At 50.8% G+C, this 24,516-nt stretch overlaps 7 protein-coding genes across 7 annotated transcripts; 4 read left to right on the top strand and 3 right to left on the bottom strand.

The window, feature by feature from the left end:
* Positions 1–163: 163 nt before the first annotated feature.
* Positions 164–1,655, top strand: ALTATR162_LOCUS11043 (uncharacterized protein; the record flags this gene model as incomplete). The annotated part of the gene is made up of 3 exons (XM_043318684.1): positions 164–337; positions 391–920; positions 983–1,655. 3 exons carry the CDS (start codon positions 164–166, stop codon positions 1,653–1,655), a joined length of 1,377 nt encoding a protein of 458 aa, XP_043174619.1.
* Positions 1,656–1,871: 216 nt separating this feature from the next.
* On the bottom strand, positions 1,872–3,083 carry ALTATR162_LOCUS11042 (uncharacterized protein; the record flags this gene model as incomplete). The annotated part of the gene is made up of 1 exon (XM_043318683.1): positions 1,872–3,083. One exon carries the CDS (start codon positions 3,081–3,083, stop codon positions 1,872–1,874), a length of 1,212 nt encoding a protein of 403 aa, XP_043174618.1.
* A 2,225-nt stretch (positions 3,084–5,308) lies between these two features.
* On the top strand, positions 5,309–6,991 carry ALTATR162_LOCUS11041 (uncharacterized protein; the record flags this gene model as incomplete). The annotated part of the gene is made up of 4 exons (XM_043318682.1): positions 5,309–5,558; positions 5,612–5,725; positions 5,792–5,924; positions 5,977–6,991. The coding sequence occupies 4 exons, from the start codon at positions 5,309–5,311 to the stop codon at positions 6,989–6,991; spliced, it is 1,512 nt and encodes a 503-aa protein (XP_043174617.1).
* A 3,695-nt stretch (positions 6,992–10,686) lies between these two features.
* On the top strand, positions 10,687–15,574 carry ALTATR162_LOCUS11040 (uncharacterized protein; the record flags this gene model as incomplete). The annotated part of the gene is made up of 3 exons (XM_043318681.1): positions 10,687–10,757; positions 10,819–10,988; positions 11,031–15,574. The coding sequence occupies 3 exons, from the start codon at positions 10,687–10,689 to the stop codon at positions 15,572–15,574; spliced, it is 4,785 nt and encodes a 1,594-aa protein (XP_043174616.1).
* A 1,381-nt stretch (positions 15,575–16,955) lies between these two features.
* ALTATR162_LOCUS11039 (uncharacterized protein) lies at positions 16,956–17,501 on the top strand (the record flags this gene model as incomplete). Its single annotated transcript, XM_043318680.1, has 1 exon — positions 16,956–17,501. The coding sequence occupies one exon, from the start codon at positions 16,956–16,958 to the stop codon at positions 17,499–17,501; it is 546 nt and encodes a 181-aa protein (XP_043174615.1).
* A 464-nt stretch (positions 17,502–17,965) lies between these two features.
* ALTATR162_LOCUS11038 (uncharacterized protein) lies at positions 17,966–20,458 on the bottom strand (the record flags this gene model as incomplete). Its single annotated transcript, XM_043318679.1, has 3 exons — positions 17,966–18,491; positions 18,544–18,630; positions 19,818–20,458. 3 exons carry the CDS (start codon positions 20,456–20,458, stop codon positions 17,966–17,968), a joined length of 1,254 nt encoding a protein of 417 aa, XP_043174614.1.
* A 756-nt stretch (positions 20,459–21,214) lies between these two features.
* Positions 21,215–23,189, bottom strand: ALTATR162_LOCUS11037 (uncharacterized protein; the record flags this gene model as incomplete). Its single annotated transcript, XM_043318678.1, has 4 exons — positions 21,215–22,755; positions 22,806–22,983; positions 23,036–23,124; positions 23,174–23,189. The coding sequence occupies 4 exons, from the start codon at positions 23,187–23,189 to the stop codon at positions 21,215–21,217; spliced, it is 1,824 nt and encodes a 607-aa protein (XP_043174613.1).
* Between the last annotated feature and the right edge of the window lie 1,327 nt (positions 23,190–24,516).

The raw sequence follows: 24,516 nt of genomic DNA, 5'->3' as shown, positions 1-24,516 counted from the left end.
TGGCAGATGATCGAAGCGCACGGTCGTACCACACAAATGATAAGAATGTGTAAGAAAGGACTTGGTTTCCATTGCTGTCGTCCTCAATAGCATCCAATACTGTACCTTGGTATATTTCGGACTTTCGACAGTCTATCTTCTTATCTCCATAAAGCCGAGCACAATGGGTCCTACCACCAAGGCCTGGGAGTCTTTGCGGCCTTTGCTGCCGTCTCGCGAATCTGATTGTGATTATTGGTGGAATTATACCGGATTGCACCTTGCACATCTCCTCGAAGCGGCTCAATACCCCGTGGAGAAGCAATATGAGGCTCTACTCTTTCATCATCATCGAGTTGTAGGCCACAGTCTTGTCTGCAAGCTGGTGATCGTGTGCTAAATCTACTCAAGGTTCCGTACTTTGGACCAGCACCCGCCAGTGATGGCACATTTCATTGGCCGACGGTCAACACGATTCAGGGCCCTCCAGTCGAATACTCTTGGAAGTGGAACACGGCCACTGGAGCTCCTGAAGTCCGCTACACATTCGAGGCTGTAGACAGGTTCAGCGGCTCGCCGAAGGACCCCCTGAATCAAGGTCCATCGCGAGACTTGCTGTATCATATTGCAAGCGCGTTTCCCAGCGTTGACCTTGCCTGGACAAACCACTTCCTTGCCACGCTCTTCGACCACGATCAACACCGCTATGCGCAGGAGCAAGATAATAATCAAATCACGACGACCGTCATGGTTGCCGCTGAGTTCGTCGAGCCCGGGGTAAACATCAAAGTATACCTCAAATCCCGTCGTCTCGGCACGCGAGAGATTCCCCTTGAAGTGTACAAAGATGCCATCTCCCAGGTCTGTCCTGCTAGTGCATCCGCGACTGTGTTATATGAGTTCCTGAATAGTGACCCTGAGGGCCAACTCCTTACGCCTGCGTACGTGTTCAGTCTCACTTCTTTGTCCCTCCTTTTCATATCTTCTGACTTTCATCTGCTAGAATTCTTGGTATCGACTGCATCTCTGCGCCCAATTCGCGGATCAAGCTCTACTTTCGTACTCCCCACGTACGCTTCTCTACGATTCACACCATCATGACGCTTAACCACCGCAAAGATGTCTCAGCAGTGCAAATCGAGTCTTTGCGTACGCTCCTAGCAGCCGTCACGGGTCTGCCGCTGGATTTCCCAGATGATGAAGACTGGCCCATCAATGCCCGCTTTGAAGATCTTGTGTACAAGAGTTCGGCTAAAGTGCCACTGGTGTATCCCGCGTGCGGTTTCTACTTTGACATAGCGCCCGGAAGGGATCTTCCTAATGTCAAGGTTCAATTGCCGCTCTATGTCTACGGTCGAGAGGAGCAGCAGCTGGCGGACGGCGTCGCTCAGTGGATGAAAGACAACGGGAGAGGGAAGTTTGCGGACCTTTTTCTGGAAGCCTTACCGCGACTAGGAGATAGAGGCACTGCCCATGGCCCAGACAGAGCGAAGGGACGAAGCGTGAAAGGTGCAAATGGCGTGCATGCGAATGGAACCAATGGAACCAACGGGATGCACACGGGCATGCCGCGAGGTTTGCAGTCATACTTGAGTATCATGTTTACGGCCGATGGTCAGCTCGAGGTTACAACGTATCTCACGCCAGTATTGAGTGAAACTCCGTGGCTTGCTTGAAGACAGCCTCGTGTTTTGCTTTCTGACTGCGCAAAGTATCTCAAAAGCAAGCAATTATTTTACTTTGGAAAATGTGCAAGTGCGAATAGGTGAATATTTGGTGATGCGGATGGAGTTGAAATGGATGGGTGAGGTAGATGATTGGGCGGCTAGAAGATCCTGGCTGCTGCCAGTTCCCTGTTCCCTGATGGACATCTGCGTTCCTTCTTCTGTCCCCTATGCACATCTGGTCTCGCGAAGCGCCATCGAAACAATTCCTTTCTGTTGATCGTGCACCCTGACATCTGCACGGCGAAAAATTTCAAAGACCGCGTTGTGGATTTCCACTTCTACCAAGTTCTTGCCCAAGCATGTCCGTGCACCGTATCCAAAACGAAAATCGTACTTCTTTCTCGCTTTCGTGGCCTCCTCAGTCGCCTCAACCCATCGTTCGGGTAGGAACTTGTCAAGCTGACAACCGTACAGTGCTTCATTTCTGGAAATGATGTAGCTTGAGCTAGACACTACGGTACCTGGACACAGCCGGATACCATTCAGTTCCACGTTCTGCGAGTGCCCAACCACGCGCGGGAACTGTGTGGGGGCAGCAGAGACGCGGAAGGCTTCTTTTACGCATGATCGGAGATAGCTGAGGCTCCCGCTGAGCTCATAGTTGACTTCGCGGCCACCTCGGGGTAAAGCTGAGATCTCTTGGTAAAGCTGCATGCTGCATTCTTCCCGTGCTGCGATGTTTATCAATGCCGAGTTGAGTACCCTGGCAGTTGTAGTCGTTCCGGCCAGGATGGCGATGAGAAGCTCTGTCTTGATTCGATCATCGCTCAACAGAAAGTTAGGTTTCGTGTCGGTCCTTTTTCCCAGTATCTGACTGAGAAGACAGTGTGGTGAAGCCACAGGCTTGTGTTCGAAATACTTAACCCAAGCCGCGTCACGCTCCGCTTTCATCACGCCAAGCCCAACCTGATCCGTTGGCCAAGGGAGAAACAACAATCTTCCTATGCGTGTTTTCCTTACCAGTCCACTCAGCGCTGGGATGAGGTTGAAGTACTCCAAATATCTGCCGGAGGTGTTGGACTTGCTCGATCGCTCCAGCATTGATCGGACGTCAGTCCATTCCTCGACAAAGCCAAAAGGCTCGCCAAATACCATGACTCCGACAACATCAAATGCCAACCAAAGTACTCGATCAGATAGTACGAAGGGCTTCTCCTCATGCGTGCAGAGCCGCGTCACCCACGTATCGATGACTTGTTGAATCTGCCCCTCGAGAGCCTTTACGTTGGCCATGCTATACGCGTGGGCCAAGGAGCGCCGCGCTGCGATATGAGGGGTATGATGTTTCTCGGAGAAACAGCTGTCCGAGGCCTCGTTCAGGGTAGAGTCGTAAAATTTTGATTTGTTGGACTTCATGTGGTAGATTCCAGGAAGCATAGTGGGATCGGAGACTATGATCCGGCTAGGTCCATAGCGCACCACGGGGCCTTGAGTTTGATTCAGTATGCTTCATTCTGCGAGCGAGACGAGTTGGAAACAAACTCGACTGGGATGCGAACACGTACCATACTTCTCATGGAGACTTCGGTGAAGCTGGTGGTGGTTGCCGCCTATGTAATGGTATGCATGGTAGAGGGACGTTACTGATCCCCAAAACGGCCCAGGAACCTTGGAGAGGGGGTGAAAATATCTTCTTCGGACAGCAATGCTAATAGAGATGACCACCACAAAGGTCAATAATAGCTCGAGGCGTGCTTGTACGGCCATGATAGACTAGTATTCGCTGGAGAACATTCGAAGTGACACCTATTGATGGGTTGTCGAAAGCAGGCGCATCAATGTAGATATGTCATCCAAGTGTCTTACGAGAGTTATTCAGAATCCACGAATGTAATCGTTCCATTGTCTTTGACTGCGTGAATAACGAATCGCACGCTCTACCGCTCACGCGCCGACGGCCAGCTAGCCGCCCCATATTGGCAAGCAAGCAATCAAGCGTGATGAGGTGGGCAGGTACTTGTCGCCAAGCTCGCTGCGCATTGAACACTTCACTGTGATGATGACGCTGGGCTTGCAGGAAAGTGTACATTTTACACCATGGTTAACACTATGACAACAGGCTCGCATGCGCGGCAAGTCTTGACCCGTCTGCAAGTTGATGCGCGAAATGTTGCAGCACAAGTGCGTACTGCATCTTCAACATGAATCTAGTTTCGGCTATGGGTCAACAATAGTACTTAGGCGATATGTGATGAACAGAAGTTTTACTATATGTTGTGCATACGCGGCGGATTGCCCGTTGTAGCGACTGCTCACCGATCTCATTAGTTGCTTGAGCAGTACCTCTAACTACGTAAGCGTGATCTTAAACCTAGCTTTGCTCATCACACAAGCCATCTTCAAAAGCTGATTTGCTCAGCGCTACGCCCAATGTCGAAGCGTCATATGGGTCCTCACTCGGTCGGGCAAGCTACCGCCTTGATAGACATCATATCGCCAAGAAAACCTCAAAGTCGTGAAGACTACAGTGTGACCTATTGCATTGTTAAATTACCATTTAGGATCTGATGGAAAAGGCAGCATTTTGAGTATCGAGGAAAGTTGGTGGAAGAAGCGCAAAGTGTTGGATACTCGCTGTGACGTTTCCATTTTGAGCAAGGGGCGGGGCGGAACGGAAAAGCCGACGGCTGCGCCCGGCAAGATGAACTTAATCTTAAGACGCAGCGGGACAAACCACCCACCCGCTTGAAAATATGCAGACGATTATCTGTGTAGTCGCTACTGCTCATGTGCAGGCTACGGTAAGCTAGCGAAGCGACATGCATTATCACATGCAAGCCCTGTAGTGGTGCGGTGTTGCCTCCTCTCTAAGATTCTTGTTCTAGCACAGCCCCAATCGCGAACTCCCACCAGGATTAGCGCAGGGTTGTGATCATCGTTGTCCAAGGTCAGCTGCAGAGCGCAATGACACGTTGCCCACACCAGCCACAGAGTACGACGGTACGTTGACCTGGGTCAGCCACCAATGCGGAATGACCCTCAGTGTAGATTGCAGATCGTTACAACATCGAAATTGTCAAGGTAGTGCACATCGGTGTTTCTCGACAATGTATGCGAGATTGCCAATAGTGATTAGAACTGACCTGTTTGCCCCTTGCCGACCAATGGGACATAGCTTCTGGGGCATAGCGCCTGTATGAGAGTCGATCAACGGGTGTGAGCAGCGAATCCAAACACCCTCTTCGTGCATTAAGCAGCAGGCTTGCTTATCAAGATCACAATGTGCAAAAACTCTGAAGCAAAGGCATCATTACTTGTTTCATCCGTAGGGCCTGACAATAACGGGTGACCCGCCCCTTGCTAGTGTGGAGGGTGAGGACGGTGGCCGTTAGCCGACAGCGGCAAAAACGAAAATACCATGCGCGCTGGCTCTGAAGCCTATATCAGTCCCTGTTTTTGGGTCGGATATCGGTGAAAGTCTGAGGGCGTTACATGCCACGTTCACCCACATTCGGCCCAACGCGGAACCGATAGACGAGAAACCGTTGCGCAAGATCTACTCACTATTGTACGTACAAGAAGTTCCAGAACTACATCGAAGAGCAGCTCTACATATACCATCGAGACAGAACCTCGCCTACGCTTTGCTCGAAACCTAGAACATGGCTCGCATCTGGCCAGCTGTCGCGTTGCTTGCCGCAGTTGCGGTTGGCAACGCCATGTTACGAAGTGCCAGGTTATTTTTGGCTGAACAAGCGATATGCCGTGGATACTACGCCATCCACGATCCTGCAATCCTCGCTCCCGACGGGCGAGTTGCCGAGCAGCAATGCAAGCTCGACGGCATTCAAGCTGAGTTATCAATGGTCATTGGCATGTTCGAAGTGTGCATGTTACTTGGTGGTAAGAGAAGTGCATGGACATCTAAACTGGAAACTTTGAGACTAACTTCAAATCTTTTGTAGGACTCCTGGGCACTCCATTGACAATCCGTCTGGCTCCTACCATGGGTATACGCAAGATCATTGCCATCAATGTTTTCATGATGTGTGGTGCCGCGTTTTACTCTACCATCGTTAGTACGTTCCTGGGTCTGATGGAAACACCATGATGTATCGAACCAAATTGCTGACAAGTCAATTCAGCGTTACTGCCCGGAGTCTTCAATGTTCGTATGATCTGGCTGACCGGTTTGTTTGAGTTAGCCAGTGGAGGCGCACCCGCTCGGAATGCTTTGCTATACATCCATCTGGCCGAGAGAGTCTTGCCTGATGCTCTGTGAGCATACTCAGTATAGACGTTTCCCACGCACCCACTGACAACCATCTAGTAGCGGGAAACTCTATCGATTGAGCACTCTTCTCATGGTCATGTCTTTCATCGGCACTTCCTTGGGAGCGATCCTGCTCACAAGAAATGTGTGGCTACTTTGCTTTCTCGGTGTGAGCTTTTGCGTCCTGGCCTTGCTGTTCGTCCCATTGCTACAGGAGCGGTCTTGGCTAGCCACTTTGCTGACTTCGAGCCTTGTTGCATCTCCTTATATGCCTATCGCGCAATCCACAGACGTAGAACCGGCTGAGCCCGACGCCATGGAAGCTGAGCCACCTCGGTCCTGGAAACAGTCACTGAAGACGGCACTGAAGACGACCAGAGTTGAGGGATACCAGTCATCACAGGTCTTGATGGCCCTACTCCGAGACCGAGTGGCATTATTGAGCTTACTCATCTACTTCTGTTACGAAACAGCAATCTGCGTCAGAGTCGTACTCCCACAATGGGCTTCCAAAAGCTTCTCTTGGACGTTTGCGGAGGTGAATGCCGTCACGGCGGTCCAAATTCTGGTCAATGGCGGCGTGTTACTTTCCCTGCCATACTTCAACAAGCTTTATCTGCTCCCACGCTTATCATCGCAGCGAATGGTAGATCATTGGGCGATTCAGTCCAGTCTGATTTGCAATATTATTGGTCTGATCATGGTCAGCACCGCTCCAACCCGATGGCTGTACATTGTAGCTTTGGCGATCTACAACTTGGGAGCAGCGTTGCCTGACTCTCTGAGATCTTTCGTGACCGCTTCTTTGCAAGACGAAAGACAGATTCAAAGAATGTACACGGCCATCAGCATGGTAGAGGCTATGGCTGGTCTCGCTGGAACCACTCTCTGGAGCACGACGTTCGCTACAGGGATGCAGTATGGCGGAATCGCATTAGCCAGAATGTGCTTCTTTGCGGCAGCGAGCCTTTTCACACTTTCTCTGTTCATGACTACTACACTGAACACAATTACACTGGAAAAGACATCAAGAGGCATAAGCGATGGTGAAGACTGGGCGGGACGGTCATGAAATGATGTTGTATCCATCTGGCTATGTAATTAGAAGCTTGAACACTAGATAAGAGGTCAGATAAATAGAACCTTTGGACAAGGTTTATCCTTCTATCATGTAGAACGTAGCATATATCGCCGACAGTACAATTGAACAAGAAATGTTGCAGACATTGAAACCTCGTTTCTATCCGCATCCGCGAAGCAAACACGTCTTGATTCTAACAGTATCTACGACAGCTGTATAGGTCTTGCAAGCTGTAGTGGGAACAAAGAATCGAACAAATATTCTCGTTCGATTACATGCCACATAACTCAGTCAAAGAAAATTTCCATACGAAAACTTGCGCGTTGAGAGAGACCGACATTTAGCGCCCACCGTTAGGCTTCGCACAGGGTTCAATTTGGCAAGAAACGGCTTTGATTGCGTGATCATGCATGACAACCACGGAGCTACTCAATGTCGTGCATGCGTCTGTTGCTAGATGATGATATGCAGGACGAATGGTTCCACTGCAAAGCCTCGTATCTGTGTCGCACCGAAGGCTAAAAAGGTGTGAAGCATTTTCCCATACTGTACAAGTTGAGAGGTGCCTTGTGACTGATGCGCAGCAAAACGATGCAGCGGCCACAATATCTCCAAAAGTGGAAAATGGGCCCGCATAGCGTGAGTGTGGGTGCTAATGCAAGAAGTACGACTGCTCATGTGGCCTTTGTTGATCGGTCAGGAGTCATGGTGACACGGCAGAATACAGGTTGCCGAGCAGTGTTGCTTTTGCTTGTAGACGAAGTTGGTGTGGTGGGGCATAGACGCTAGTTATTCGGCAGCACTGCTGTCTTGGGGATATGAATTTAAGACATCGAGACAGGTTGAAAAAGGATTACGTCTGGAAGTAGCGTAGGCAATAGCATATGGGCAGACTTGGTGACCCGCAGCTGATGGAACCGCTGCTGCATACGAGACGAAACGAAAGGTTCGTTGTTGGAATCGAAGAAGATGGGATTCGACGTGTATCGGCATTCTTGGATAAGAATAGTACCTCCGCGTGGTTGGGAACCAATTAGTGGAGAAGCAACCCCAGGAGTTTCTGACACATGTGTCAGCGCGTGGCATGCTGGCGTACCAGGACGGCTGTGGCGGCGGTTGATCAAGCTCCCAGAGCGGCCCCAACCGTCGCCACCGAACCAATGCGCTCAAAGTTTGGCTAGCCGACGTGAGCCTTCCTACTGCACCAATCCCATCATGGGATGGGATGCTCCACCTTCGGCCCGGAGTGCGGATGATGCGGGTGCTTTTTGGTCAAATGGATCCCCTGAGATTAGCGGCTCAAGCCGTGCTGCTAAGGTTCCACAAGAAGCACCAGATCGATCTGTTGAACGTCGATATCTATGCCATGTACGCCCTACGCGGGCCTAACTTAGTTAACCCGACTCTAGCGCACGCCTCACGGGCTGTGTCCCGAGACTTTAGCGCCAACGTATCAGGTCTGGGGTGCTTGCTCTGGCCAGCCAATGAAGAGGTTTGGGCGATCCGCTTGCTTGCCTACCTCCCCAGTCACCCACGATGCGCAGTCGACATACAGGAGACCGTCTAGGCCGTCGAAAAAGCGATGTGTGTGTGCACAAGGCCTACGGGTACCTGCCCGGCCGACTGCGCGGGCAAGAGTCTACGACGTGGAACGGCGGGACGACCCACGACCAGCACAGGATGTGCATCTGATCGGTCGGGTAGTATACAAGTCACCTAGCCCATGTCATGTACAAAGGGGTAATCCCTGTTGCCTGTGTCTACGCGCTTGCTGCCAGCGCTCCACAGCGTGATGGCCAAGCCCACATCTCTACCACGCGCCTGGCAATCGGTGCGATTGTGCTCCATGCTCGCCATAGCCCTCGATAGCCTCGGCTACGCCATGGCCGGCCCTGAACTTGCGACCCCCAACGGCAATGTCCCCGCGGCAACATGGTGACGCTGTAACGTGCGCGTTACTTTGTTCGCGGGCTATGCCGATTTCAGTATCCTCACCATTTGTGTGGCACTTTGCAATCTCCAGCCTTGCGTTCTGAAGCTGATCATGATTCCCACAGCTTTTTCGCTAACCCCATCTGCACGAGACATGGCCGTTGCGTAGCCTCATAGTCTGCTTCCATAGCAACATCAGATATGCCCGGTGGAGGGTTCTCTCCTCCCTCTTCGACCTGCTCGGAGACTGAATTCCCGTTCGAGAGACTCTCCTCTTCCTCCACTTCTACATTATTGGAAGCGTGCTTGGAGACGGCATGTGAATGACTTCATCTCTTTTCGCTACATAATAGGCTACTCTCTATGTCATACACACACATTCTTTTGCTAAGAACGTGGTGATTCTAGAACCAATGCCCTTTTCCTCGTCAGCGCCGTCTTGAGCGCAGTTAGGTCCTTCTGCACCTTGATCAGTGCACGACTTCGCGACGTTGATGTTCTCACCACTTGTACCTTGGTTGCTACCATCTAGATTTTCCTTGTGGACTCCGTCACCCTGTTCCCCTATTCTCACAGCTAGTAGATCCAGCTACGACCGGCGCGTCGGTCTGCAATACGGATGGTACATATATGTATGAAATCTTGGTCTGCTCTTGTTACCCAAATACGGGCTCCGCCCGCGACTGCACACAAAGAAAGACGTTTTCAAAGCATCCATATCTGCAGCTCACTAAGCAGCCTATTGAGCGCATCAACCATTGCCACGGCGCCCTGTGTGGATATTTAAGCTGTTGGCATAGCCACTACTGCCATTGAAACAGGCCTTCTCGATACTCAATGCTCTTAGCCAACATAGCCCGCCTTTTGATTGTAAGTACTCGGTATTTTGAGCTTTCCGAAAGATCTCTTTGAATGGTTGACTCAAGAGTCAGTCTCACATGTCTTCTCTTCATCAAACTTCTGCAGGATGTGGTCAGCAGGATAGGCGTTGTTACGCTCACATTACCACGCAGATGCTTAGATATGCTAGCTAATCAGCATCATTGATACAACGATAAACCTGTCGTTATGTATCGCTTCAGCTGTGCTCTCAGTGAAGTTTCGTTTCCTGTTTCTTTTCCTTTTCCTTTTTGCTTCCACCCTTTGCCTTTTCCAACTGCTGATGTGCACAAACTAGTGGCGGTCACCAAATACTAAGTAGATCGGGCCAATTTCACGAGAATAGCGTCTTGGCTGGGTCTTTGCTACTTCAGTCTTTCTTCTTATTTTGTTTGTGCAGCCTCGTTTTGTTTCAGAGAGCCTTGCTCCATCATCCGAAGAAGCTGCTTATTTTCATGGATAGATCGTTCTTACCGTCTCCGATGGCAGGACTTGTCTTTTCCCACTTGCCCTTTTCATATTGTACAACAAGTGGGAGATTAGTGAACTCAGAATGGCAACTGACTCGCCAGCGGAAAATCGTCGCAAAAGCTGATTGGTTGACAAAACATCGATCGCTAGTCTATTTGAACCTCTGGGACGAGCTCCTTTTATGTAACATATTCGTTTTCATCCCTCTTTACAATCATGTTGGTGCTTCTGATACAAAACCTTACGCTTTGTCGCTCCCTCGCTGTTCATTTCTATGCTACGCTGTACCTTCTCTCCTTCGCTTTTTTTGTCCTTGAGCCTCTAGCAATGCATTGTCAGCTAACACTAGACGAACGTATCATCCCAGTTTGTCTATAATCCTCCCATTATCAGTTGCAGACGCGATGAAGGTTCATACGATCTGTGTATCGCGGATTTGGCAAGAAGACGACTTTACCGCGTGTTTTCGAGAGAAGTAGGTTGCTCACACATTTATCTCCCTTCGATATCAATTGTTCTCTGGCTGACATCTGAAGCTTCATCAACTTGCTCTTTCCGGCTTTTATCACCCTGATCTCAAGTATCAGTCTGCTAGTCAGCATTCGTGTGAACGCGCATCGGGCTAGTTACAATGAGTCCCAGCATCTACCACAGCTTGAGATTGTCAGCGCTTCGTCGGATGAGGCCAGCGCAGAGTTCGAGGGATGTACGTGCTTCGAATGCTTTGAGAGGCAACGCCTTTCCGTAGATAAACCCGCGGTGCTGCTGAGTGGCGCTGCCCTGGGTGAACTGCTCGTGCTTGGCGGGTTGCTTAGCATCCACATCAGCCAGCTCCTACAAGCGCTCTCTAGCGGATCTAGCCTTTTTCAACAGTCAGCATCGGTAGTGTCCTGGTTTTACGCGGTTCTGGTCCTGAATCTACCTCTGCTCATGAAAAACGCAAGGTGGCAGCAACAACGACCCTGGGCGCATTCCGGCACGATCTATCTTACTCAGTGGCTCTCGGCGGCGATAAATATTCGCTCGATGCTGCTAGACCGCGGAATATACCCGGATTTGTACACACTTCTACTTGACCTTGGTCTCAAGACGATACTGGTTGGCATTCTCCTCTTCACAACAAGTCCAGACAGAGCGATACCGACATCACTTGAACAACGAGCTTCAGTATTTTCCCGCCTTACCTTCTTCTGGATGGATCCGATGTTGCTGAGAGGGTATACCCAGGGTATCAGCATAGACATGCTGCGGTATCTCGACCAGGCAGACAAAGCCCAAAATATTCTGGCATCCTACCAATTACTGAAGAAAGACGCTGCATTGTTATGGAAATTAGTGTCTCTATTCGGAGATACATTAATTTTGCAAGGCACATGGGCCTTCGTTGCGGGTATACTCACCGTTGCCCCCGCTCTGCTTTTGAACCTGATCCTAAGCTCCCTTGAGCAGCCCGGACGCTACCCGCAACATCTAGTGTGGCTTCTTGTCATACTATTTCCGTTGATCGATCTTGCCAAGTCGGTTGCAGACGGACAGGCCCTCTGGCAGGGTCACAAGCTTTGTCTCCGGGCACGCGCTTTGCTGATTGGTGAAGTGTTCCGGTTGACACTGCATCGAAAGTCAGTTCACGAAACGGCGCCTACATCCCGAAACACAAACACAACCTATACCATGCTGGTAAGGCTGAAGACATGGGTTCGATCAAAGTTAGCTGCGGAGGAGGGCACTATTACCTTGCCCATCGACTCACCTACCGCCAGCCTATCTAGCTCAGAAGACAAAGATGTCGATTCGAGAACCGGTGAACTAGGCACCGGGAACGTCATCAACCTGATGTCCATCGACAGCTACAAAATCGGTGATGCCATGTCTAATTTGCACCTCCTTACCATCCAAGCGCCTATGCAGATTATCATCACCATCGCGATGCTATACCGCATCCTGGGATGGAGTGCCTTTTCAGGTCTCTCTGTCATGCTTCTCACGATTCCTTTCAACATCACGCTGAGCAAAGGCCTAGTCCACAATCAAGAAAAAATGATGGCGTCGACGGATCAACGAATTCATGCATCCAACGATCTCTTCCGGAACATCCGCACTGTAAAGTTCTTCGCCTGGGAACGTCATTTTCGCGCAGTAGTAAACGGTGCGCGACGTATGGAACTGAAAGGTTTACGCTATCGTTTCGTATTATGGGCCGCATTCAACACCGCTTGGTTCGCTGTTCCTGCCCTAATGACGCTGATCTCTCTCACCTGCTACACGACGTTGGAGGGGAAAACATTACGCCCCTCCTTGGCTTTTGCATCCGTATCCATGTTTACACTCCTGTGTGTTCCTTTGGGCAACGTAGGACATGTGTTGGCCCAAGTCAATGAGGCGGGCGTGTCTCTGAGGCGTATCGAGGAGTTTTTAGGGGATGTAGAGGATATCTTGCCTCCTGCCAGCACTACCATCGAAGACACTACGGATAGTCACATGTTGGGCTTCCATCATGCTCAGTTTAGCTGGAGCAAGCGCGGTGAAACTGCATCTGATTCGTCCATGGCCTTCGAACTGCACGACATGGACTTCAGCTTTCAAACAGCAAAACTCAATGTTATCGTCGGCCCAACAGGTGCAGGCAAAAGCTCTCTACTACTAGCTTTGCTCGGGGAGATGCGTCTAGTAAGGGGCGACCTATCATTCCCTTTTGCCCGGAGCCGCGCCTACGTCGCACAGACACCGTGGATATTTCATGGGACTATACGGGAAAACATATTATTCTCGACCCCCTACGACCCAAAACGATATCACCACGTCATCGAGATCTGTGCTCTCGAGCGCGACTTGCATTGTATGAGTGCTGGTGACGCTACTGTCACGGGTGAAAACGGTATTACACTTTCTGGTGGACAGAAGCAGCGCATTTCCCTTGCTCGTGCGATCTACTCACACTCACGCACCTTACTCCTGGACGACTGCCTCAGCGCATTGGACCCACATACTGCTCAGTTTATCTTCGAAAACTGCATCAAAGAGCTCCCTTCTCAAGGTCGTACATGCGTCCTCGTTACACATAACACGGCGCTTTGCATGCCGGCAGCTGACTTCGTGGTTGCTTTGGACAAAGGTCGTGTTATCGCTTATGGATCTCCCCGTCACGTCTTGAATGCCGGTGTGTTCCCTTGCGCTGACCATGATGCATTGGATTCTGAGATGGCGAAGATGAAGCAGGCGCCCGAATCATTCGAGACGCCGCGGGAGGTCTGGCAATCCCGACTGACCTCACCAAACGGAAGCCAGGATACCATCGTAGAACCTGACAACCATACACCTACACTCCAGGACAGCACAGGTGCCGAGGATGCAGGCGTCGTCGATTGGTCGGCTAGTAAACTTTATCTGTTTGCCATGGGAGCTTGGCCATTCTGGGTGGTCTTGATCTTTTTATTCGTGGCAGAACGAATGGCTGGTGTGGCGTCCACCTTGTGGATTGGACGATGGTCTAACGAGTCTATGTTGAGCAACGATATCAATGTTGCGGGGTTCGGACAAACTGTTCACGCACATGCCATATGGCTCTTCAATTCCCGGAGTCATCCCGGTCTCTCTGCGCCTATCACTCAACATAACCTGATGATAGCGAGCCAAGTGCTGCCGCAAGATCCCTCCAGTTCTTCGACCAATCCTTGGCATCATATCTTCGTCCTCGCTATAATCAGTCTTTCAGGCATCGGCTTCGTGATCATTCGAGAAGCTTGGGCGGCCTTTGGTTCGCTAACGGCGTCACGAAAACTGCACGCCAGGTTGCTCAGCGTCACCACAAACACGACATTCCGTTTCTTCGATACAACCCCCCTTGGACAGCTCATGAATCGCTTCAGTAAAGATATGGAGATTATCGATCAACAAATGACGCCTGCTATCATGTACATTGTCAGTCTTATCCTCGACACGATTGTTTCCATTGTTGTCATTGGATGGACCACGCCGCAGCTCCTGATCGTGGGCTGCTTCATCATCTTCATCTATCTTGGCATAGCTAGGTTCTACCTACGCTCATCGCGAAAGCTCAAGGAGCACGAGGCTAGAGGCCGGAGTCCACTATTCCAGCAATTTGGTGAAGTGCTCACCGGGCTTGTCACGATTCGAGCCTACAACAACGAGCAGCTATTCCTCGAGAGTAACGCAGAACGCATAGACACGCAATCGCGGCCCTTTATCCACCTCTGGGCCGCTAACCGATGGCTAGCTCTCCGCACTGAGCTTTTGGGAAACCTCTTGTTTGTCCTGACTAGTGTCTTCATCCTGCTGAGCGACAACATCAACCCCGGCTTGGCGGCCGTCTCATTAACGTATGCGATGAGCTTCTCCAACAATCTCATTTGGCTTATACGTATGTACGCTCATTTCGAGCAGAACATGAACTCCGTCCACCGTATTGGTAACACATTGAGCGCAGAGCAAGAGGCAGACCCAGACACGGCGCTCTACCATCCCAACGCTACCTGGCCCTCGAACGGCGTGATCGAGTTTCGGCACTTCTCAGCGCGTTACCGGCCAGACCTAGATCTGTGCCTTCGCAATATCAGTTTCCGCGCTCACCACGGGGAGCGGGTTGGTATTGTAGGTCGTACGGGCGCAGGTAAAAGCACTCTCGGCCTTGCCCTCTTCCGGGCCTTGGAAGCTGAAGAAGGAGCAATCCTAATAGACGACGTGGATATCAGTCAAGTCACGCTAGTGCGCCTCCGTCAAGCCGTTACTATAGTACCCCAGGACCCTAGCCTATTCGCTGGCACCATCCGGTCCAATGTAGATCCCCTACACGAGCACTCGGATGCAGAAGTGGACGCAGTGCTTCATCACGTGCAGCTGTCAGGCACGACTGAAGGCGAATTGCACGCAGGGGCTCTCATCGTTGACGCCGGGGCCAATTTTTCCCAGGGACAACGACAGCTGCTGTGCCTCGCACGCGCTCTCCTGCGGCAAAGCCGCATTCTCATTATCGACGAAGCGACGGCTTCCATCGATCACGCCAGTGATACCCTGGTGCAAGCCGTGTTGAGCGGCCTCGACGCTACAGTCTTGACAGTAGCGCACCGTCTTGCTACTGTCGCAGACCATGATCGCATCGTTGTCCTAGATCGTGGTGCTATTATCGAACAGGGCGCCCCTTGGGTACTGCTTCGCAACCCTCATAGTGCCTTCCGCGCCATGTGCGAAACGAGTGGCGAGTTTGAACGTCTTGTGCACATTTCTGAGTGCGCTCGACGTGCGAAGAATATTATAGATATAGATTTCCTTGAGTAACAGTTTGTGCGCTCTTCGCTGAGCTGCTCACGTTGTATTATATTCATTTACTAGCGCACTCAATTTTCGTCTACGGCCCATATATTTAGACTTTATATATTCCTAGATCTTATCACATTGTTTCAATCTATACTGTCTCCAAGATTACACTACATATGACAAAAGTGTGAGATATAACTGGCTGAATTAAAAGCTTTTATCGTTCCTCAAACGTAATCACTGCAGATAGAGAGGCTAGCAGTCAATAGTAGCTTACACTGGAAGCTTAGATATTCACAATATCAAGGGAAGCAAGCGGTCTTTGTTCTATCTACTGTCGCATCCTTTGAGTCGATGGTCGTGAGCACTCATGCTTCACCGTTCAATGTACCGCTGCCGAAACCATCAACACTCGGTTTCTGCCCGATTGCCTGCAGTGCTATTACTCCAAATTGGCTCACGACACTTTGAGAGGGCCGTGAAGAGAGCTTTCGAATGTTGAGTCGTCACACTGTACCGTCGCGTTTGGCGCATTTCGTTTGGGAAGTTCAGGAGCTATGAGCGTGGCCATCCTCTCAGAGTACGGCAGAATCTTGTCGAATGTGTAACTTTGGTCACCATCCAAATCTCCCCAGCGCTGGTATGAACCAACAGTGCCCCGGTGATAAGCCATTATATTGATCACCGAGCTCCCTCTAAATGTTTTGCCTTCTACACAGTGTATGCGACGATTGCCTGCAGCAGATTGTGCAGTAGACAGCAAGCCCCATTCCACAAGAGATTAGGGAGTGTATGCTTCGCTTGTGCCAAGGACAGGCATAATGAGGCCAAGGTATAGACTCACAGATTGGTTGCTATTGTTCTACTCATATAGTCTGCCAGCTTCCACAACGGCTGCTGATGCAAACATGGAGATGCGAGAAGCTATCGCAAGGTAGGCTGTGCCACCACCGACCACTATATAGTAGGCTTATGCTAGATAGTAATCCTTTGGTATAGTAACGAGGATTCAAAGATGGAGGTCAGCATATCCACATAGTCATAAGTAGCATTTCCAGGAACACATTCGAAAATCCGCCCTTGGTGTGCAATGGTACCAGTTAGGAGGCTGCACAAAGCTGCGTCTAGGGCTTGGAAATGCTTTGTCGTTGTTGCTTCACACAAGGTAGAAAAGAAGGAAAGCAAAGAGACGAGGCGAGACGAAGGTTGAAGAGAGCGTACGGTCAGAGCGTACGGTCAGCGCGTATCGACACGGACCGATCGTGAGAGATCCATTGAATTTTGCATGTTGAAGCGAATTTACCACACCGACGGCACGTCCGATGTATTCCAATCAAATTCGCCATACGCGGTTCTGTTGATTATTTAGTCCAAATTCGACTGTTTAGATACATTATTCGAAATGATGAAAGACCGCCACGAAGCGCAGTGGCAGACGAACTATCTAGCGCACTGGGTGTTCACGCATCGTCTGTTTCAGGTGATGCTAGACACCTCCAAAGCTCTACCGCTTGGAAGCGTGCGCATCGTCAACCTAAATTCGTCAGGGCACTTGAGCGTCCCCAAACATGGCATCAACTTCGAAAATCCAACATTGAAGGACGCTAGTTCCATGGCCCATTACGGCCCGAACAAGCTCGCTAATGTCCTCCATACCAAGTCCCTTCATGCAACGTACGGTCCCGTCTCCCCTAGCGCTCGAAACAACGATGGCGAGATCTGGGCCTCGTGTATAAGTCCAGGTCTAGTGGAAACGAATCTCGCTGACGGAGTCAGCAGATCGGGCTTTACCATGACCAGTGTCGCCTCTGTCTTACGCATGGTTAGTTTGTTTTGGTCGGCCGACAAGGGCTCATACAATAACTTGTTTTGTGTTGCGAGTAAGGATATGAAGGCTGAACAGAGTGTTGAGTACCTTGAGATCTTCGGTCATTCCGGGGAACCATAGTGGCAAAGTGGTCCTGCAAAGCACGCAAAGCTTGCAGAAAATTGGAAGAGTAGACCAAGCAAATGATGATAACGAAAGATAACAACGAACGATAACAACGAACGATAACAACGAACGATAACAACGAACGATAACAACGAACGATCATAATTAAGTATGATGATGAATGATAAATTTAGTAATAGCATAGTTTTATTTTATGTATTTGCTACGTTTTTCGAACAGTGAGAAGTTGATCGCTGGAACGCATCAGAGATAGCTGACCTTGGAGAATAAATTTGGAAGTTACGACCAGAACGGGAGAAAGCTCGATCAAGTAGAGTAACTCACAAAGGAAGAAGCGAACACGCAATGGTACAATCTTAGACATCCGACCTTTTGTCAGCGTGTCATCAAGCGAGCGAAAAAGGGACCGCCTGCATGTCAAAGAAATGCCGAATGAGAACTGACTCTGATACAATCATTCAGGCAGTATCGCTCCTTCGCCTTACCTTTATGAGCCTAGCGCCTGCACTTTCATCATAGTCCCGCTCTTCAGCATACTTGTCGCCCTCAACACCCTTCTTTCGCTTCTTGCTTTCGTTGTGATGCACTGCTTTGCAATGCTCATACATCTTATCCTTTCTTCCTTTGAAGCCTCTGCCCTTTTTCCCGCCTCCTGGATTTCTAGAGCGCGGACACCCAGACTCTGGGCAAAAGTACTCAATACATCGACCTGCATGCGTGTTCTCATAGTGACGCTTGAAATCGGCATGGCGGTTGAACGTCATGTCTTGACCGTCGTCAAGGCAGCCTTCTTTGAGACATTTGAACTTCCCTGCTAGCGTGACTTGGCCGATGACAGGATCTGGGCGAGCAGAAGGCGAATTAGAAGCGTGACGCCGACGTCGGTTCGAGTGCGGCGGGCTGATAGCCAAGGATTGTGTCGGAGAGCGAGAGCTCTGGGGTGAGAAGTTGTCCATAACGATGCGCTGAGACGATGATATGCGACTGGATAGACGTAAGTCAAACAGAGTTTTGCAGTTTGCCAAGTTGTGCTTACTGTTGGTTCTGATACGGAATATATTCACCAAACGATCCTTGCGGAGCACGAGAGCTGGGCCCATGTGTGGATGAAAGGTTCGAATCCCTGAATAGCAGGCGTTAGAATGGATTCTGGGGCATCTTTGACCAAAAAACCAAGAATCTGTCTACTCCAGGATGGCTGAATGAACAAACGAAAACCTGGTTCGATGGAAAGAGCACTGGTCCTCCGTGCACAATAGCTATGGGAAGCGAAAGACTAGTTGTCGGGCTGCTCAGGACTCGCATCACCGTGCTAGGAAGGCAGAGCATCTCTATTTTAGAGACTACCACTCTTTGTGACAAAATGTTGAGAAATGGGATAGTTCGAATCTGCTGCTCGCTAGAAGGAATGCCATCTCGTAGATGAAGCGCCATAAGGTGTGCCGACAGAAGGCATCGGAAAAGTATTGCTGGCCGTTAGGCTTCCCAGACAATCCCTGCACTTGATTGAGCATTGATGACAATTCATTCGACTGGTAAATCCATAGCGTAGCATCGGCGCGATAAAAGAGAATCAGAAGACAGGTGATAAGAACTAAAAGGACCTTACCTTTACGGGGATCCAGTCGGCAGACGGCAGATTGTGGTAATACGGTCCAGTCCATTCCAGTCAGGTGAAGAATTGTTCAGACGAACTTAATGTGCCTGCTCCGGGAGAGGCAATAAGTAGGCCTTCTAGCATCCAGTGAGATCTGTCGTATTGGACCTGGTTTTGATGGATCATCGTCATTGCAGTACATGTGGGTGACTGGAGGGCGAGGGATACGGCCGCTCGACTCAATCGTTGCCATGGCCAGTTGTGTATTTGGGTTCGACTATCAAGAATGCGAGAATCTCCATTCCTTGGGAACAAGCAATTTCCAGGTGTGTTCAAGCAATACCCCTGCGTCTGCGAACTATTAATCGGTTCGTGGATGGAAAAAGAGACCCCTGATGCTGTTATATCCTGTAGTCGTCGGGCCAGTCTACCCAAGGTACAGTGTGCGAACTGATTGGACCAGTAGAGCAGATCCCCAGTATGATTGAACGCGAAGATGCGTGATTCATTCGCCAAAGCGTAAAGGGTATATAGGGCCTTGACTTCAGTGTTCCTAGGGTTTAAGCATAATTTCCACTTGCACAACTAAGCAGATCCGGGTAGTGATGACGATATCCGAACTTCAGGATTGAAATGGCTCCATAGTCCAGGATGCTTTCCCGAAGATCCTGTGGTTCATTGATTGAACGTTGAATATTTTGAAGAGCACTTACTCGTTACGATATCCAATTTGTCCAAATTCCTTGTCCTCGTTCTCGTTTCTAGGCAGGCATTCGTCAATGGTGTCATTAACTACGTAGTCGAACGGACTCATTGCAGTCGTTGGAAACTGCTCAAAACCCATGTTGGGCGAGAGACCGGATGATCGCCGAGTGTGGAATTGACCGATCTGTGAATGGGACTGTAGCGGGTAAGGCTGAAGCGCAGTGCGTTGGCCCGCTGACGTGCTCGAGATGGAGCGAGACATTTCCGACCCATTCGAGACCAAAGTACTGCCAAATGATCCGCGCAACGATCGCTGTAGACTGTGAGGGTGTGGATGCTGACCGGACGACGTGGAAGAGTACTGAGAAGCGGAGCGCGACATGCCGTTGTTCACCGGATGTTGAGAGTAGTCGTTGGGGCTGTGCAGATTGTGGTGTACGTTGGCATAAGGCTGAATCTCAGCCTGATGCTGTGAGATCGAATTTCGTGGTGTGCCTAGCGAAGAGCACGAGAAGAATGAGTCGTGTCGTTGATGTGGTGTCGTAGGTGAAAGCAGCTGCTGGCTGATGTGACTTTGCAAAGCCATCTCGATAGTGTTCTGGTTGTTGAGATCGAAATCAACTCCCTGACCGTTCACCAGGTCACGCATGGTGCCGCCTCCGCTAAAGTATGTGTTGTTGGCCATGTGAATTTGACCTGCAACTATGATAAGTCGAGGAGTTGGCACTCGGAGCTAGTGTAAGGTAGTTGTAGTAGTGTCAGGAAGGGTACTGGGCTCGAATGGACCGAGTACAGGATTCAGAGAATCTGCGAAGGCATGCGGCCATATACAAGAATGAAGCGGCTAGGGCGAGCGCCCTATCGATGGTTGCTTTTGAAGGACCTCTGCAGCCGGCTTGCATGTGTTTAGCCTCGAGGTGGCTGTTCGCACTGAGGCATACCGAAACTTAAGGCAAACAAGGCAACGGGGCTTACGCATGTGTCATCGCCGAGAGGCTCGCACGTAAAGCGCAATCGCAGCCAACAGCCTATTCACACAAACGGAGTACAATTGCCGTATACAAGGTTATTAGCAGAAGGCGGAGCAAACGAGATAGGGAATCCCAGTCCGACGCAACGAAAGAAAGCGGCCAGCGACGGCAACGAAATCACGGTGAATGATGCATGTGTCGTGATGCAAGTCGACATGGACCATAGGTGGGTGAGGCATACCTAGGGAAGTGAAGTAGCCGCATCACCACATGCAAGCAGAAAGCGGCAGGGACACTTAACGTCCGCCTCACTCTTCATTAACGTCCTTCAAATGGTAACCATTACTCTCTAATCTAGCTTTGCCGTCCGTCATTATCATCATGATCGATCGCTGAATTTCCAATGCTCGACTTTCCACTAGATTGGTGGCTTCTTACGCCTTGACGCTCCACACCTTGATACTAGCATCACCTCCCGTCGAAATGACCTTCGAAGTCTTCTCCCACGCAATACCATTGACTCCGTCTTTATGCGCGTTGAGAGCCTTGATACGCTTGCCAGGGTCTTGGGTGCTCCAGACCATGACATTCGTATCTAGACTACCACTTGCGGCATAGTTCTCACTCTCGTCCCAGGCCAGACAGGTGATGCGCGCAGTGTGAGCACTCCACCTGTCTGTAATAACCTTCCAGTCTCCGCCTGCCTCGTATGCGTAGATCTTGCCGTTTCCAGCACCCACTGCTAGCTTCTTACCTGAAGGGGAGAAGGCAAGCGCGGAAATTGGTGCAGTTGCGCGGCGAAGCACTATTTCGGTGTCCTTGAGCTCGGTGCCAGAAAGTGTGTAGATGTGTACAAGCTTGTCATCTCCGCCAACGGCTACAGTAGAGCCATGGACTGCGATTGAAGTAGGCGAGAATTTGAGTGGTAAGGAGCTGACTTGAGCACCCTTGGAGTATACCGCTATCGCGTCTGATGATGGGACCAGCACAGTGCTCGAGGTCGCAGCAACGCCCTTGGGTTGGAATTTGAGGTCGTGAGCCTCCCCAGTGAAGATCTTGTCTGGGACTGACATGGAGCGCAACGTGTCATCCCAGCCAACACTGTACATCTCTGCCTCACTCTTGCTATCGGAAGTCGTGATGCCGGCGACGTAGCTGGAATGTGCTGCGCCTTCGACCTTGTCGGCCAATCCGGTGTTGGTGTCCCATGCTAAGATCCGCCCGTCGTAGCTTCCCGTGGCGAAGGTAGATCCAGCAATAGCTGCAGCTGTGATATTCTTGGCATGGCCGCGAATGACACGCGTTGGCTTTGGGTTGCCGTCGACGAGGTAGTTCAAGTTTCCGTCCAGATCTACACTAACGATCAGGCCATCGCTGCGGCCTGTGGGCCACACCACGCCGACCTGCTGGTCGGGTATACTAACGGCACCTTCTTCGCCCATTCGCCAGGTCTGGATGTTCTTGCCCGCTTCAGGGTCCCATATCCGGACAGTCTGATCCGCACTGGCTGTAACAAACTTCTTCGAGTCCTTGGACCATGAAACGCCGAAAATGCTGCCAGTGTGTACTCCCTCGCCAATTTGTCCCTTGGCCTCGCCAGTCTTGCCGTCGTACAGCCATATACGCTTGTCGGCGCCAACACTGGCGAAGACCGAACCGTCGGGTGAGAAGGCGGTGCCGAAGACGAAGCGGTTGTGCTGCCCTCTCAGACTGGTGTTGAACTTGAAAGGAGCACCATGGTAGAAGACCAGGCTGGTGTCGTCGGAGCCCGTGGCAGCACGAAGAGGTCGTTGCTGGCGAATGGACACGCAGTTGATTTGCGAAGAGTGTCCGGAGATTTCGCCCACGCTGTTACCGCTATCTGCTGTAATGCAATGTCCGAAGCGCTCTTTGCCGTCGCCGACTGCTATGATGCGCTGCGAGTCGCCGTCCCATGCCAAGTCGTTGATGCGGCCAGCAATGATGTGGTAGTCGCCTGCATGGTCATCAGCTTCCTGCCCCTAGCAGCCGCCGTCGTGCACCCACCTTTTGTAGCACCCTCGCCTGCGCAGTCCCACACCTTGACCGTGCCCGAGACATCTCCACTTGCGACGTAAAAGCCCGAGGGCGAGAAGCGTGCGACAGTCGTCTGCGTAGTGTGTTGTGTGTATTGTTTACTAACAGCCGGATCGTCGATGGAGCGAAGGAAGACAGATTTGCCCGACTAGACATGTCTGATTAGCTTTTTGATAGCTTCCACTCACTCCGAGACTCACAGCATACGCAATGCGTTCGCCTTTGGGGTCCGAGGAAAGAGGCGTTGCCTGTCCGCGCGTCGTCGAAGGGGACGCTGCCCAGATGGCCTCTGTTTACGCTGAGTTGTTGCTACGGCGAAGCTATCCTGGAGCTCATACCTGATACTAGAGACATGGTGCGCCTACTGTGAAGGTCGATCAGATAGGGAAAAGGCTATGAGCTATGTACAATGGAGAAGGTGCCGGCCTGGTAGCTGGTAACTGGCAGCTGGTGGCTTTGGCGGTGGCCTCTGCTTGCCTCGTCACCGCCCACGTTTCAGCAACGAGCCACGAGTCGCGGGGCAAGTGGGGGTGGCTCCAACATGACAGCTCAAGGCGCGAGCAACTACTTTGCATCTCTCCTCGGACACGAAATCGCTTTCACCCTTACACCAATAATTCGAGCGAGTCTGTGACTATTGGCGTGTTCGTGTGCGTCAAACGAACAGAGCCTTGCGTCATCAGCGCAAGGTCTAGAGGGACATGCTGCTTGCATCGCTAGCCAGACTTCTCGATCAAGAGTATACCTGGGCATCCCGGGACGATACGCACATGTCTATACTTCACCGCTGTCTGCGAATACACAACTCGTGGTGAATTAACGAGGCTGGTAGACTAGATACAACCTTGGAATGCCCCGGTAGACCTTGGCGCACGTCATCTCCGACGCGTCTTCTCTACATCGAATTGGTTTAAGACTCGACCGATCTACTGCTTCATGCTTCATTATTAACTGTCCGTACCTCGAGTAGTCCGCTTTAACCGTGTCCGCTTCTTTCGTTTGACACAATCGCGTCGTTCGCTATCCAACGTCATCATCCCGGAAACCCGGCATCCGGTAGCCACCATCCTCAACATCATCATCCAAGAAGAGCAAGGACATCAAACATCATCAACATGTGTATCATGAAAACATATGAAACACGCGGTCGCGGCGTCGTTGACCCCCCACCGCGACGAGGCAACTTTACCTCACACCCACCAGCCGGCGTAATGCGTCTGCCGCGCGAATGGCGCCGGACATCTGTCGAGAGCTTCAGTGATGACGGTCGCTACGTCGAATACAGGTTCGTAGTTCTTCAAATGGCAAGTGTCAATGCCAAATGCTTATATCATCTAGGCGATCCCGGTCCCGACCCCGTGCAATTGAGTATGTTGAAGAGCCTCGCACGCGCGCAAGGAGTCGTGCGAGGAGTGTATCCCGGCGACGCGTTAGCGACGTTGAAATTGTTAGGCCAGGAAGGACGAGCTACGTCGATCCACGTGGAAGTTATGTGGACGAGAGAGTCACGAGGCGAAGTGTCAGCCGCGTTAGGCATTGATAGAATCTGGGAGTTGGAGGAATGACTGGGTATTGCGGTATGGCTCGTCATGTGGGTTGAGCGAGTTTGTTACTAACGCATGTAGTACTGAGATGAGACATGTACATATAGGAGATATTAGAGCCTTTCTAATCACGAATA

This window comes from Alternaria atra, assembly GCF_907166805.1.
Source record: "Alternaria atra isolate CS162 genome assembly, contig: 35, whole genome shotgun sequence".
NCBI lineage: Eukaryota > Fungi > Ascomycota > Dothideomycetes > Pleosporales > Pleosporaceae > Alternaria > Alternaria atra.
Note: the sequence above shows the minus strand (reverse complement) of the source record. Positions and strands in the feature narration are given on the sequence as shown.